General features: G+C 38.8%; 2 protein-coding genes across 2 annotated transcripts in view; one reads left to right on the top strand and one right to left on the bottom strand.

The window, feature by feature from the left end:
• Positions 1 to 12,497, bottom strand: part of LOC101856465 (C-Jun-amino-terminal kinase-interacting protein 4) — a gene marked incomplete in the record, with an annotated part of 80,142 nt that extends 67,645 nt beyond the window's left edge. Inside the window, 7 exon segments of the mRNA XM_035972404.1 lie at positions 103 to 205; positions 3,494 to 3,796; positions 6,706 to 6,974; positions 7,774 to 7,868; positions 9,081 to 9,151; positions 10,195 to 10,315; positions 12,009 to 12,497. Coding sequence (XP_035828297.1) covers positions 103 to 205; positions 3,494 to 3,796; positions 6,706 to 6,974; positions 7,774 to 7,868; positions 9,081 to 9,151; positions 10,195 to 10,315; positions 12,009 to 12,311 — 1,265 coding nt within the window.
• Positions 12,498 to 12,507: 10 nt separating this feature from the next.
• The window catches only part of LOC101856690, a 21,220-nt gene continuing 18,748 nt past the window's right edge, over positions 12,508 to 14,979 (top strand). Inside the window, exon 1 of the mRNA XM_005108351.3 lies at positions 12,508 to 12,705. Coding sequence (XP_005108408.1) covers positions 12,519 to 12,705 — 187 coding nt within the window. The 5' untranslated portion in view covers positions 12,508 to 12,518. The remainder of the gene's footprint in view (positions 12,706 to 14,979) is intronic.

Here is a 14,979-nt window from a genome sequence, read left to right on the forward strand (position 1 = left end):
AAGAAGAAGAAGAAGAAAAAGAAGAAGAAGAAGAAGAAGAAGAAGAAAAAGAAGAAGAAGAAGAAGAAGAAGACTGTCCCGGTAAATCATCAGGGTACTCACACAGACTTGCGCTTGCCAATACTGCCCTGCGAGGCCATCGATTCATGTGACTCCTCCAGCTCAGGCGTCGTTGCTACAATGTCCGCCAGAGTTTGGTTCAGCCCTGAGGACGGAGGCCATACCCAGAGAGGTCAGAACAGCAGCGTGAAGCATCAGCACGGCTCTCACACCCAAGATAATGTGGATATGTCACATACGCCTATTTGTGCATAAACTGCAGCACGTGAAGATTCAGTGTCTCTGTGTGGATGTGTGTGTGTGTGTGTGAGTGTGTGTGTGTGTCTGTGTGTGTCTGTGTGGGTGTGTCTGTGTGTGGATGTGTGTGTGTGTGTGTGAGTGTGTGTGTGTAGGTGTGTCTGTGTGTGGACGGGTGTGTGTGTAAGCTGTAACAGTCTTCGGTGCCTGTGTGTGTACGTGCCTGTACGTACATAAGTGAAAAACCTGGGTGTTCGTGTTTGAGTATATCTGTACATATGTGCTTTACTGTTGTATGTGTGCCTTGCATACATTAGGAGACATGTTTACGTGTGTACGCCTGTGTATATTGCATGTGTGTGCATGTGAGTGTATTTCTGTAAGAGGACAGTGTATGTAAAAATAAATAAACTAACTTGAAACAATATCTTTCAATCTTTCATGCACTTAAATTTTTTGCTGTCACATTTCCTGGCCCTTTCCTCTTCCTCCTCTTCAACACATTATCAAACTCTTAGAACAAAACCTTCCTTTCCCTTGGTGGCCTAAAATCGATAAGAGTAGGCTTCGGCCGCCACCCGGGCAAAATTCAAAATTTCCTACCAACTGAAAATATTAGGTGTGTCCCGCGCGCTCATATGACCTTATGCAGTTGGGAGCGCCGTAAAACACTTTACAAAAACAAAAAAAAACAAAAACCTTCCTTTCAAGGAACAAATTCATGTCAACAGTCTAGCAGATGACCCACTTTTTACCCAAATCAAACACCTCTTGAAAGTTTCAGTGTAAACATGATTCTACACGACATTAACACAACAAATAACTAATTAAAAAATAATGAATCAAAACTTGGACTGACAAATATAACTTTATGTAGCAAAGATCGGGAGCAGGATTCGTACTAACTACAGCAGGGTGGAGGTAGGAAAAAGGGTAGAGAAAAGGACAATATAAAATACAACACAAGACAGACTCCAGGAAAAAAAGGAACAAGTCACCAACTAGTCTAGATATACAGTCTATGTGGTGTACTGCTGAGATGTAATCGCGTGCAAAACATAACAAGCTAAAACAAAACCAGACTTAGTTCAAAAGGGAAGAAGAGACAGAAAGAAGAGAAAACTGAATGAAAACTCTGACTTAGGAAAAAAACAAAAAAACAACATTCGGTTAAAGCGCCAAAACAGTCCAACTTGAGCAATAAAATAACCCAAACCCTGCTTATATATCCATACTTCAAACAGAAGCTCATTAGAAGAGCCGCTGATACAGCCAGCTCTCACAACACTGGACAAAGTGCAAAATAAATCGCGTACGACAAGAAAATGAAACCACCAAGAGCTGCATTGTGATTATGAGATACATCGTTTTTTGCCATGATACATCGTCTTTCGCCACGGGACAAAACAATAGCAGCACAGGAAGAAAGGAGACAAAACTGTTTCGTGTAAACCTCTTCAAAAGCAAACACTGGCATATATATACCTTACAACCAAAAGAATCTCAAATTATCATGAGCAATTAAAATTTCAGGAAAAAAGATAAAGAAAACTGATCATGCTGAGAAAATCTTTAAAATGTTAAACAGGCTGTACAGAGGTACAGACCTGAAGAAATAAAAGAAGCATTCAATTTTAATAGAACAAAAGTGACAGGTAACTGAACAAATCTTCTGTCAAGAACATACACGAGTGCTGAAAAAGCAGCGGAAATGAAACAAAAATGAAAATAAAACAGTCTGAACTTGCAAGCATGAGGAACACCCTCAAACGCAGAGGAAATGCATAGCACATTATGAAAGAAACAAAAAAAAGAGGAAGGAAGAATGTTATTAAAACTGAAAGTGGATCATCAAAAAACCCAAACCAAATTTTCACAAGCCCGAGCGATTAAAAAAACAGACAAATGTCTGCAAAACTTGTAAAAATTGTTGCAAAATCAGCATGCACAGAAGACTTACCCAAGTCACACGTAGGAGAGCCCAACAGAGCAGGACAGGAGAGGGGCAAGGGGAAAAGGGGCAGGGTCAAGGTCAAAATGAAAGGGAGGGCACGCGAGAGAGAGAGAGAGAGAGAGAAAAGATCACCATGGTCAGATACTGATAAAAATGTGTGACATTACACTGTCTCTTAGGTCGTACAAAGACCTATAGACAACGGAACAATATATGAGCACGCAACGTTCCAATATTCTCAACGCACTCCAACCATCATTCCCTAAGGACATGCTCCACTGCTCAAAGTGTTATGGTCAGAACACGGAAACAATTCTAAAGACTGTAAATCAAACAGGAAGCAGGCAAAAGACACTGAGCGATGTTAAACAGCAACGGACAAAAATGATAGGATGAAACGTTTGGTTATCACAGTGCATGAGCCACTAGATAGCCAGAAATGTAACTCTCTCAGAGAGGGAGATGACAACTGCCATGAAGAAAGAAACAAAAAAAACAACCAAGGACCTCTGAGTCTCTCAAGTCTTTTTGAAGACTGAACCCCCCCCCCCTCAAAAAGTCTGGAGCCATAAACAAGTAGACTTGTGTTTAACTGCAATAATGAGCCACTTAACAAAAATAAGATAGAAGAGTAAGCACAGACACACTTTATAAATAATAAATACGAAGGACAGATTCCTAAAGTGCGGGTGTACAACACAGAACAGCTAACAAAATGACAACATAGAATAGAGAGGATACTCGATATTCCAGAAACTGCCAAAGTCAGTTAAGGACCAAAAAGAAAAAAAAAAAAAAAAAGAAAAAAAAAAAGGAAAAACACACAAAAAAAAGAAAAGAAAACAATTCTTAATTCTTTAACAAGACATGAATGGAGTACAATGAAATTATATGACAATAATAAGATCCGGCTACTAATCCCGCTAACCTTCTAAGATTATATGGTGGTGGCATATGTCATAATATTTCATATGCCAAAAAAAGAGGGGGAAAAAAAAAAGCGAGTCTACTAGCAGAGACACAAAAACATAACCGGATTATCACTTAAAAGTTAGAAGCCAGGAAGCAAGTGGTGATGGGGGAATTTAAAAAAAAAAAAAAAAAAAAAAGAAGAGTGCAGTTGTTGTTTTTTAAATACTTGTGCAGTATCTGCCATACATTTTGTCTCATATTGTAGAGCTCTCAAAAAGACGTCTTTTTTTTAAAAATTTTACTGTCCAAATCTGTAGTATGGCTACTCACCAGGTATATGGTCCTCTTCAAAACTTAATTGGTCTTCAAATCTACTTTCATCCGCCTCCTCTGAACGTTTCTTCTTCCTCCTGAGTACCACGGGAGTGCTCTCCCCTTGCGTGTGGCCAGGCTCGGAGCCCGGCGCCCTGTTTGTGTGCCTATCACTTGAGTCTTTGTCTATCACAGATTCACTTTGCTCACTAGAACTTGCAGACAGTCTAGAGTCTGGCCCTACACTGGGACTTGCGGGTGAGGGAGCTGGGGAGGGGGGCATCGTCGGCTCTGAGGGGCCCTCTGAGATACGCATGGGTGCTGTGGGGGGACGACCATGTGACACATTGTGCGTTGCCATGGCGATCGGGAGTGGTTTTGTTGTTTTTTGTTGTTTTTTTTAAGGGGGGGGGGGGGGTTCGGCACCAGTGAGTTCAGCACAGAAGATGTTGTCGGCCGAACAGGAGAACGTGTCGAGGCAGGAGGAAATGAACAGAGGACACGTGTGTGAAGTCGGCAGCACGGGGGTACACAAGGAATCAAGCGGTGAGGAGGAGGAGGAGGTGGGGATGAGATGGAGAATGGGGGGAAAAAAAAGACGTGGGGCCAAAATGAATGTGAATGAATTGAAAATGACAAACAAATGACGTGTAGTATATGCAAACGTAGCCGCTTCAGCATCAAGGCCCTCATTCGTAACTCTCACAGATTCAATTTACATCTTTAAAAAGTACTTGTTAAAAATCTTTTGTTGTCGTCTCCTGTCTTCTCTTCTTACATTCAAGAAACCTGGGGCATGAGACTTGGAAAGTTATGAGTTATAACCAGTATTCAACTTTGTATAAAAATACCACCCCAACAAACTTCGAATAATCTGTAACTGTATATATGTATATATATACATGTCTTCATCTCAACTATCTACAACAAAATCTTCACAGTGAGATGTAGCTGAAGCCTTGATGCTGCAGCTTTCTATCTACCAGTTCTAATCTACTCAGCACACCATTGTGTATAGAGAGCAGAAAGTGGAACTTTATAGATACACATACTACACACAAAGATATTATATGTCAAGTATGAACAAAATGTCACACATTGTACACAACACCACAATGAACAAAAATAAAAAGGAAAGGAATAGAGGGAAAAATCTATTAAAAACAAGGCAATTACTTGTCCATACATTTTAATTGTCCATAAATTTTAATTACACTACCCCTCTCTCTCTCTCATTACTTCTCTCCTCCACTCCAACCCTTTTCAAACTCGTCCAAAATTTTTTTAAGGACACATCTTGCACAGTCCTCACTTTACATTAATGTCCATCTTTGTATTCTTTTCAAGAACGGTCTCATTAAACGACTGACTTCTTGGTAGAAACAATGTTTATCAGATGTGAAATTTGACTCATTATAGTCAACGGTCTTTTATCAAAATGCTTTTTTAGGGTCAAATTAGGACATACTTTGGTTCCAATTTCTAGAATGGAAGGGAGACATATGATCCTCAAATCATATTCAAACTTTGGGCAACATTAGCCTTTAGGATATAACGAAGTCCAAACCCTTACTAGGCTAACCCACTGAATTCAAAAACGCAAACGCAACACGAACGACCTGCTACAAAAAAATCCTCCAACATCCAAACTTCTACTTCACCATTAACAGAAACACTGTTTGGTTTTGCTACCAGAGAAAAATATGGACAACCTCGTGAGATAATAAGGAACAAAAAAAATGTTTGACTAAGTGCGCCCATCAATAGAATTCAAACAATAAGGCAGGAAACAGAAAACAAAACAAAAAAAGAATTTTCTACATAAAGAGGAAATGTAAAAGGTGTCCAACTACGCATGCAACATGAAACAGCAAAATTTATTGTATGGTTATGGTCATTCAGTATAAATTTACTCAACTCGTTCCAATATACCACCTGCAAGTTGACATGATAATAATAATAATAGACTATTTCTCTGTCTTCGTTTTTAACACAAATTCGGATTTCAAGGTTTTATTAACTCATTTAACATTTCAAGATTCCCAAAAAGAATTGAGAGATTTCCCTATGCTATGATTCATCAGCAGTTGCACTACACAGTCATTTAATCAGTTTGGATGAAACTGCTTTGAGAAGCACAAAAGTACTCCAGCATGCAATGAAACTGACACTAGAGAGCAAAACAAGTAATGCTTTGTTAAAGGCAGACTCTTTCTCGTTAACTAAAATTCATTACACAAAGACCGATGACAATAAAAATAAGTCATGACTGAACCATTATCTTCTTGCAAGTGGCACTTGTTCCTACAACCCAGCCATAGCTTATCCCCTTTATCTTCATCATTAAACACACATTAACAAGACTAAGGAAAATGTATTCTGAAAAATAAGCTTTACCACAAACTTAAGTTGCTATGAAAATTTTTTTTACTACCATAATCTATGTGAACAAATGTGAATGAAGACATGAATGGATTCATTACAGTAACATGTACGTATATATAAAAGGTATTCTTCTAAAAGGAAAAAGGGTAACTATTCTTATCAATATAATTTTCTCTCTTTCAGATTCAAGAAGAAAAAAAAGAAATGCAAACTTCTAGAAAAAGGAGGCCTGCATGCATGACAAACACTTCATTGTGAGGAGTGAATCAAGGACATTGATCATAAAAACAAAAATATCCATTTGTCCAAAACCCATCAGATGCCACATCTAGTACTTTCATAAATGCATTTCCCCACCAAGACAAACTTTGCATACCCATTGAATCAAAAGGGATAAAAGAAAAAAAAAGGACGCTCTATGAGACAGGAAGAACCCACATGTGTAAGTACCCACATGAAACCAATTAACAAAACATTAAAATCTCAACCAGCTGCTCTTAATTTGCATTTCTCTGTCAAACTACAAAAACCAGAGCTCTGTACCTTCAAAAGCAAGTTGTGTTCCATAAATAGATTACTTCACAACAGAATAGATATATACACAAACTAACACCCCCCCCCCCCCCCCCCCCCCAGAAGAGTCACAGAAATTGACATACAGAAAAGTCAGAAGACATGGAATAACATCCACGAGGCTAACCAACCTAGGATAGTAGGGAAAGGTGGAAAATGTTCGTGGACTGATCCAGGGTTGAGAAAAAAAGGCAATGATGACGACCCCCGACCCCCCCCCCCCAATAACCCCCCTCCAAAGAACAAAGAAGAAGCACACAAACGAGTCCTACTTGTGGCTGTGGCTTTCTCCGTGACATCGGTGCTCTGGCTGAGCTCCTCCTTGACCTCTGTGACCGGGGCCTCGGCCGGAGCCGGTGTCGACTCCTTCTTGGGCGACTCCGCGTCCAGCTCGCTCTTGAGGCTAACGTTGCCGGTGCTCTGCGGTGTGCTGGCGTCCACAAATCCCATCGGGCTGCCCTCCATGCCCTTCTGGAACTCCATCATGCCCCCGTAGGCCACACTCACCGGACGCAGCCCCGGGAGACTGAAACCGCCTTTGCTGGAAGCATCAAAGTTATTGTTTGGTACTCTTGGATTTGTGTAAACAGCCTTGAGCTGAGCGTACACGGGGGGGTAGGCGCTATAACAATGATCTTCATTATTATCATTATTGAGAAATTGCAGAGTTGTTTCTGTACAAATGTAAATGGAAACGCTTCGGCACTGAAAGGATTAATACAAACAAAATCTCAATGTTAATGAAAATGTACCTTTGCTAGAAACAGTTAATAAAAAGTAACAAACTTAAATGCATCTTTGCTGGAAACAGTAATTAAAACTAACATAAATTGTTCAAAATTCACATATTTAATTCATGTACCAAACATGAAATAAGAAAACCCACATGATTCTGCAGCTACACCGTTTGAGCCATCATTTTCTTTAGTCTGATGTTTTATCATTATGCAGAAAACATTCACCTAAAACAAGTATTTCTCCAAAATATCACAATGAATCTCACAACCAATTTAATATGCCGAACCATAAAATTTGGCGTATCTAAGGTTTCTGTGAAAGTTACGTCTAACATTCATGACCATCCATGCGCAATCCTGTATTATCTAGGAGGGAACAACACACAAGCTTCGAACAATTCCTAGTCAACACCACATGAATTCAGTGTAACTTGCAAGCGATCTTGGTGCCATTTGAATGTGGTCTGGATAATAAATCCACGGCACCCGTCAACAGTTTGGAATTGCTCTAGACCTGATCTGAACGCCATCTGGACCCAACCTCGATATGACAAACAGTATCTGTGACACCCCCCCCCCAACCCAAAATAATTTGTGACTTACTTTATTCTAGGACTGAGTCCAGTGAGGTCTGATATCTTGTCCGTCCCCATCAGGATCTTTGTCCTCTCCATATAATCCATGTGGGTTCGAAACAGCTGGAAAGAAAAATATAATAATCAAATTTCATAACGTAGAAAAAAAATCAAGCTGAACAAATAAACTTTTATTTTACTTCTGTTTCTTCGACATTCTACTAGACAATAGGTAGGTAATTTTGAGATGTCACGCAATTGAGCGTCGTAATATAAACACCGGGTACAGAGGAATAATTACTCCGATTAACCCTAAAAGCGCTCAGCGTTTCACCGGAAGTAACCCGCCAAAAATGCCCCGCCGACACGGCCGATCAGTTGTAAACATGGGGGTTTGGCGGGGGGGAAACAGCTGAGATACCCGAAATGTATACCTGCTACTGAAAAATGACCATTTACGGCTCAACGGATGATAAAAAGCATATAAAAGCATATATTTTCTTTAAGCTGATAGAATGAGCCATTCAAAAATGATCAGTGATCAAATAAATACAAACAAAGCCGAGAACGCGATAAACTCAACAATTAGTACATCAGCACAGCGAAACAAGTGATAACACATAGCGTGTAGTCGCTCAGCGGGACCGCGTCACTTTATCGATCGATATCTCGGCCAAGAGACGCTCTACGAGGTCAAGATAACTTGCAAAGTCATTGGTCACTATATATAACTTTGGCCTGTAATTGACTACGTCATTTTCCATATAAGGAACACTGGAATTTTCCATTGAAAAGGCTCAGCGTCTATGCCCTTTATATAGGGCCTGCGCGCTTCCCGGTCGCAGTAGGTCAGCCTTATATATAGGGCGTGTGCGCTTCCCGGGTAGCCCGGCTCACGCCCTTTATATAGGGCCTGCGCGCTTCCAGGGTTAAGGATGAAAACAATACGGTACCCACTTTAATCCAAGCCACGGGTCGATTTCATAATACTGGAAACAGCAAGCAGCATCTTCATTTCCACAGAGCATAAACAAACATTGAACATTATTGATTGTCTCAAAAAATACAAAACATTGAACAAATACTATAACAGCACCAAGCCTATTTCGTCATCAATGACCATATATTGTAAATGAAAATTAAGACTATAGGGAGGGAGAATGAAACAAAAGTATGCAAAGGCACCGAATTACGTCAACGCCAGATTGATCCCCATCTGTTATAGCAGCAAGGTCAGTGAATTGTGCAAAATACGAGCATTTTGTACAATCATTTGAAAAGAGACTTGAGCTGGAAATACAACATTGTGATCATAAATTTATTCCAAACACATACCTCAGTGTATCTTTCATGGAGTTTGTTGTATTCATTTTTCGATTCATTCTCTTTCTCTTCAAGTCGACTCACTGAAATCATGACAAATATATGACGAAGCATTAGTTACCTTGGTGCGAATTTGAGTGTGTGCTGAGTTTATTTGCATGGATATATTGCGAGTACAAATGTGAGTGTGTGTACATTGGAGTCTGCATACGTATGAAAGTATGTACATGGTGTGTGAATATGTGCGTGTGCGTGTTAGCGCATGTGAAGAGTGAGTGTACTCATCTTCATTTTCAGTTTCATATCATTGGAAAGCTGTTCAAGTTTAAATGTGCTAAACTCAGAAAAGTAAAATTTTTTAGGACAGAGAAAAATAAATGGTATCGTTCTTTTAATTTTTGTACCTTTACATGATATGTATCTTTTCTCACCCCCCCCCCCCCCCCCTCGCCCCCCAACATTTAGAATTTGCATTTCGGCAAAATATTTCTTAGGTGCATACACCTGATACCTGAGATAGGGAAGCTGCAAGGCAAAAAATAAAACAATTTTTGGATTCATACATCTGAACAACTGGCCAACATATAAGATACAAGTGTGTGCGCGTGCGTGTGTGTGTGTATATGTGTGTGCGCGTGTGTGTGTATCTGTGTGTGTATTGAGCGTGTGTGGGTACATATGTGAGTATACAAGAGGTATGAGTGCATGAGCACATGCCCACACATCAGCAACAACTTGCAAACTAGGAACAAGGCCAAGTCAGATCATCTTGTCTATATGTGAAGACAGACTAAATTAGTCATCTATCAACTTATTATTGCTGAAAATAACCATAACCCCTAAATGATGTTTTCTCCCGAACGTATTTAATTTTATCAGAGACAGTAACACATGCTGATGGACATGAAAAATTGTCTGACACTTGAACGCCATGCTTTTCATACAGAGGGAACACTAAGAATGTTGCTATACCGAATACAATTTTTCAAGATTTTTTTGCATATTCTCTTTTTTTTTTTTACCCCACCTTAACATCATTCTTGTCGAATAAAGGCATGTCTTTTTATAATGTAAGTATACACAGGAGTCACTTTACTTAAAACTTCAAAATTATAAATTTTATTACCATGGTCTGCAGAATTTTTTGCTTTGATCTCAGACATGCGAAGGATGGACTCAAGTGTCTCCACTTTGTCCTGCAGCTCTTTCTTCACACCCTCGTTTGAGTCTTCCATCTCTAGGTATTTCTGAAATAAATTTGACGAAAAGATCAATTTAAAAGAAAGCCCTAAAATATTTAGAACATTAATTGAAAACAACATTAATTTTCAACCAATTAAGAGAGGTGCAAAAAGACATTTCGAGTTATCACTGAAGTATTAAAAGTGGCAAATCAATACCAATCACATTACCTTTGGAAGAATAATGAACCAGGAGTTTGAGTAAAGAGAGCATATAAAAACGAAAATGGTCATGTAGTCCGGGGAAAAAGTAAGACAGACTGACAGAAACAACAAAGGGAAGGTAAAGAGGTAGGACCTACCAGTGACATCCTCCAACCAACTACAATAAATTAGGATCATAGAGCAAACAAAACTAACACTGAATCATGTTATCACAAAATGACAAGGTCCTTTCAACACAACTACATGAATGCATCAAGTTGTTTATATTGATCCAGACATAAAATCAGTCATCATGATGTGTCAGTGTCGGGTACAAAATCTTTTTCTAGGTCATGCCACACGTCCAGATGGTGCTGTGAACGGACAGTAAGGACCCCCTAACATCGAAACATTTTTACCAGTTAAAATTGTAATCATTATAAAGACTAGCCTGATGCCTACATTCATCAAAATATTAGACAGAGTAAATCATACGCCATCCTACCCCCTTCTTTTCTCTCAAATTTAATGGATTTATCTTTCATTCTCCAAAGTTATGTATGCCATGTTACACAGAGTACACTGCATTTGTTAGCAATGACACTATGACTGTTTATATTTCATCTATATTTAACACTTTGTCTCCCACAAAACTCTGTGCCAAAGTAACTGGCAACTTCCATCATCGACACAAACCACCCACCCTAACTTAAAAACTGAGACTGAGAACTTTCAGTATCCAAACTGTTTTAATGGAACCGAGATCTTCCCTTTCAGACCAATTGGAAAAAAAAGTTTCCAACCCGTATGTATCGGATAAAAAGCATTACTTTGCTGTGTTGGGGGGGGTCTTCCATAAAAAAAAAAGACTTGCCACAAGATTGAAACCACCTTCTTTCTGCCACTCTGACAAAAAACTATTCAGGTGAGTAGCCAAAACAATAAGAACAAAACTCACTTTGAATTTGAATGTCATGGCCAGAAATGCAGAAAACTCACAGAAGTGAATTTAAAAAAGGCTCCTTTAAAAAACAGAAATAAAAGGGCAGTTGATTTTATTTTCTTAGTAACTTAATATAGATTCTAAGTTAAAACACCACTGACTTCATTTCTTCCCTTACTTTGTGACTTTGTCAGTACCATCAGAGAGGAAAATTTAGTCAACCCAACAGCCAACAGTGAACCTCAGTTAGTCATGAACAATACAATACATAATCCCGCAAACTATAGAAAATAGAGCTTCCCAACAAGGTAAATTAAACGAAATAGCTCCAAACTTGTTCTCTGAACAGGGTGGTGGATCATCATGGAATTTTTACTGCCATTTCTTGGCAGTAAAACAAGAATTAAAATTCAATGCCAATGATGTGCTAGACAGCAGTGTGTCAGATTAATCACTTTTGGAAACTGTCCCCAGTTTACCTTTACCCTAAATGATATTATTATATTATATAGGCCTATTGTAATACTTGGTTTTGTAGCTAGAAATCTAGACCTAGATCCTAATCTAGACAGTAGGCCTATTATAAGAAGTAATAAGACTGCTAGTGCTTACCTGTTCTGACCCTTTCCTCAGCTGTTTTTCCCTTTCATATTGTGTAAGGAGTTGTTCATTGTCTTCCCTTAACAATTCTATTTCTACATCAAGTTCCTGTTTCTCAGTGAAAGCAGAGTCCAGTGTTTCCAATATCCCAACAACAAGTGGCATTAGGTCTTTCACGACATCCTCGTCGTAACGTTTGATGACTTTCTCGAACTCCTTGTAGACAGTGGCTGCCAATGACTGAACTTTCTCAGACATTACATGGGTCTCTTCATGAGTCCCATATATTGTCTCCGACGCCATCTTACCAGACATAATTGAAAACGATAGATTTGACTAAATCAGTACTGTGCAGAGCACAGTTTTAATTAAAACGTGGCTATTTTTATCAGTGACCAACATGCGACGTCTATTATTTTGCTCATCATTCATAACACATCATCCTCCATATTGTCTACGGTAGTCATCAAAGTCATGTGATCACGCATGCGCCCCTAGTACGGAAGTTGAAGTTAAGCGAAAATGGCTGGAGTTCAGTGTTTACGTCTACTAGGACTAAGGCGACTGCCTGCTGCCTATTCCATTTGCTCATCTAATGAAAGACATTATTTCGTAACGCCAAAGAGACATATTCATGAACGTATATTGAAAGGTCAAGTTGTCAGAATTGGATGTGCAAGCGGATTTTGGGGAGACACCGCCTGTGCTGGTTCGTATCGTAAGACAAATTATTCAGGGGTGAAAGTCCAGAGAGAGTGCCGAAATTAAGACTCTGGATTGCAGTTGAAGTAGTATAGAAACCGAAAGTAGATGCTGAACTTTCGATATCTTGTGTTCATGCTCTTTTGTAACCATTGTATTTTTTGTCCTATAGGTCTATTATATTACGATTTGAAGAAGGGACGTTCTTTTTCTCCAGTCTTTTATATTTGTTCTGTTGGCCCTTCCTATAGATCTACAGCCTACATTTCAAGATCAAGCTGCAGTTTTATGAATGTTGGCTTTAATAATTTGAAGTATGTAATCTAGATTTAGTGTGTATAAATTTATATTAAAAACTTAATGTAGCAGAAATGCGTATTTGTAACTTACTTTAGGCTTATATGGCTTTATAGTTGTTTTTTATTGAACTTTTCTCATGTTTAAAAATTCAAATCAATTTTTAAGTTATAAATTGTTTAGATTGTGACCAGGTTTCCTTTTATAATTGGTAGCGTCAATTGCCCCCCAGTGACAAAAATTGACTTTTTGTCAATTGCCACCGAGTGAAGTGGTGTCAAGTCAGAAAACAACACTATATTTAGCATTTATGCATAATGTGTGTCTAATGGGTCAATTTGTTCTCAACTAATTTCATTGGACGAGCATCTAGTCTAGAGCTACGATACCAACTTGGCGTGTTTTCAATGGGACGTAGGCCTAGATCTAGGCTAGCCTTAGCCTACACTTTGGTGTAGAACCAACACAGGCAATTCTAGCTAAGAAGTAGAAGGTACATTAAACGCACTCAAACTGAAGCAGAAATTCACGTTATATCGGGGAACATAAATCGGGGGACGGGGGTCAGGAAAAGACACACACACACACACACAAACACACACACACAGACACACACACACACACAAACTCACATACACACAAACACACATACACACACAGAGGGACAGAGAGGTGAACACACAACACCGAGCACTCGGGCACAATAAGCTAGATCTACCCGCCAACGCAAAAGAGCTCCAATTTACTCTGTGGCAATTGACAAAAAGTCAATTTGTGTCAATTGCCACTGCGTCACTCGGTGGCAATTGACACTACCTTTATAATATACTATAGGCCTACATGAATATGGTTGTTTAGACTATAAAGTTGCAGCCATGATAGACTGTCCTCTCAATGCTCTCTCGTACTGTACATCATACCACAGAATTGTTGACTTCCCAATAAACTTCTATCTCAAATCTATACTCCCATTCCTAACCCAGATTTAACCCTAAATAATGTTAACAAAACTAACTCTAACATTTTAAGTAGTCAAAATCTAAAGTTTAAGTGAGAAAGTGAACTTTTGCAACATAGTACAGAAGTTATCAAGATAACTTCAGAAGTTGAAAAGTTTAAGGGTCAACTTGTTATCAGTTGGATGAGCTTGGTGACCTGATAGCTAACTGTGTTTCGCCGGACTTATGAACAGATTTAGAGCTTAGGCTATGGTGAAGAGTATGATAGTATGGTACAGAGTCCCCTAATATCCTTCCACAGTACTGAAATAAGCACAGCGACATACTTAGATTAACTTGCTATTGTCTGGTGCTCAAAAGCTAGCCCCACGAGAGTATATAGATTACTGGACAATGAATCTCTGCCTGCACTTTTGTATTGAACCCCTCTTGATTGTTTGAATAATAAACTCTCTGGATTTTTTCCCCTTTTCATTAGTCATATCCCAGAATGGGAGAAGAAATATCAGAGGTCATTTAGACTTCCAAGCAGGCACTGTCAAAATCATGAAAATGCAACATTTAAATGAAGCTGGTCATGGTCCTGGTTCAGATATAGTGCACAATTATTTCACAGGTCATGCACTCCTAGCTAAGTACGTAACTATGTTTTGAGCAGCTTCGTTTTGCGAAAATGTGTCATTGAAAACCATTTTAAATACATCATTTTAAAAAGTAGATTGAACCGATTGAACCTGTCATTGTTTAGTGAAACATTTTATCTTCACTGAGACTCCTTTGAAAAAAAAATAATAAAAAAATCTCGATTTGTTTGCTTGCTTGATAGTAAAATTAACTGGCGATGGTGGGGTGTTAAGTTGGATTTCCTTTCAAAAACTGCTTTGAATTTCATCAAAATCTTTTGACACAAGGCAGATTTTTAAAATCAGTATATATAAAATGGAAATAGCAGTAACCTTTGTTTTCTTTAAAATGAAGAAAAATAATTTTTTCAGATTACAGGACTATCAAAGTCTGTTTCAGTA

Source organism: Aplysia californica, unplaced genomic scaffold, assembly GCF_000002075.1.
Source record: "Aplysia californica isolate F4 #8 unplaced genomic scaffold, AplCal3.0 scaffold00681, whole genome shotgun sequence".
NCBI lineage: Eukaryota > Metazoa > Mollusca > Gastropoda > Aplysiida > Aplysiidae > Aplysia > Aplysia californica.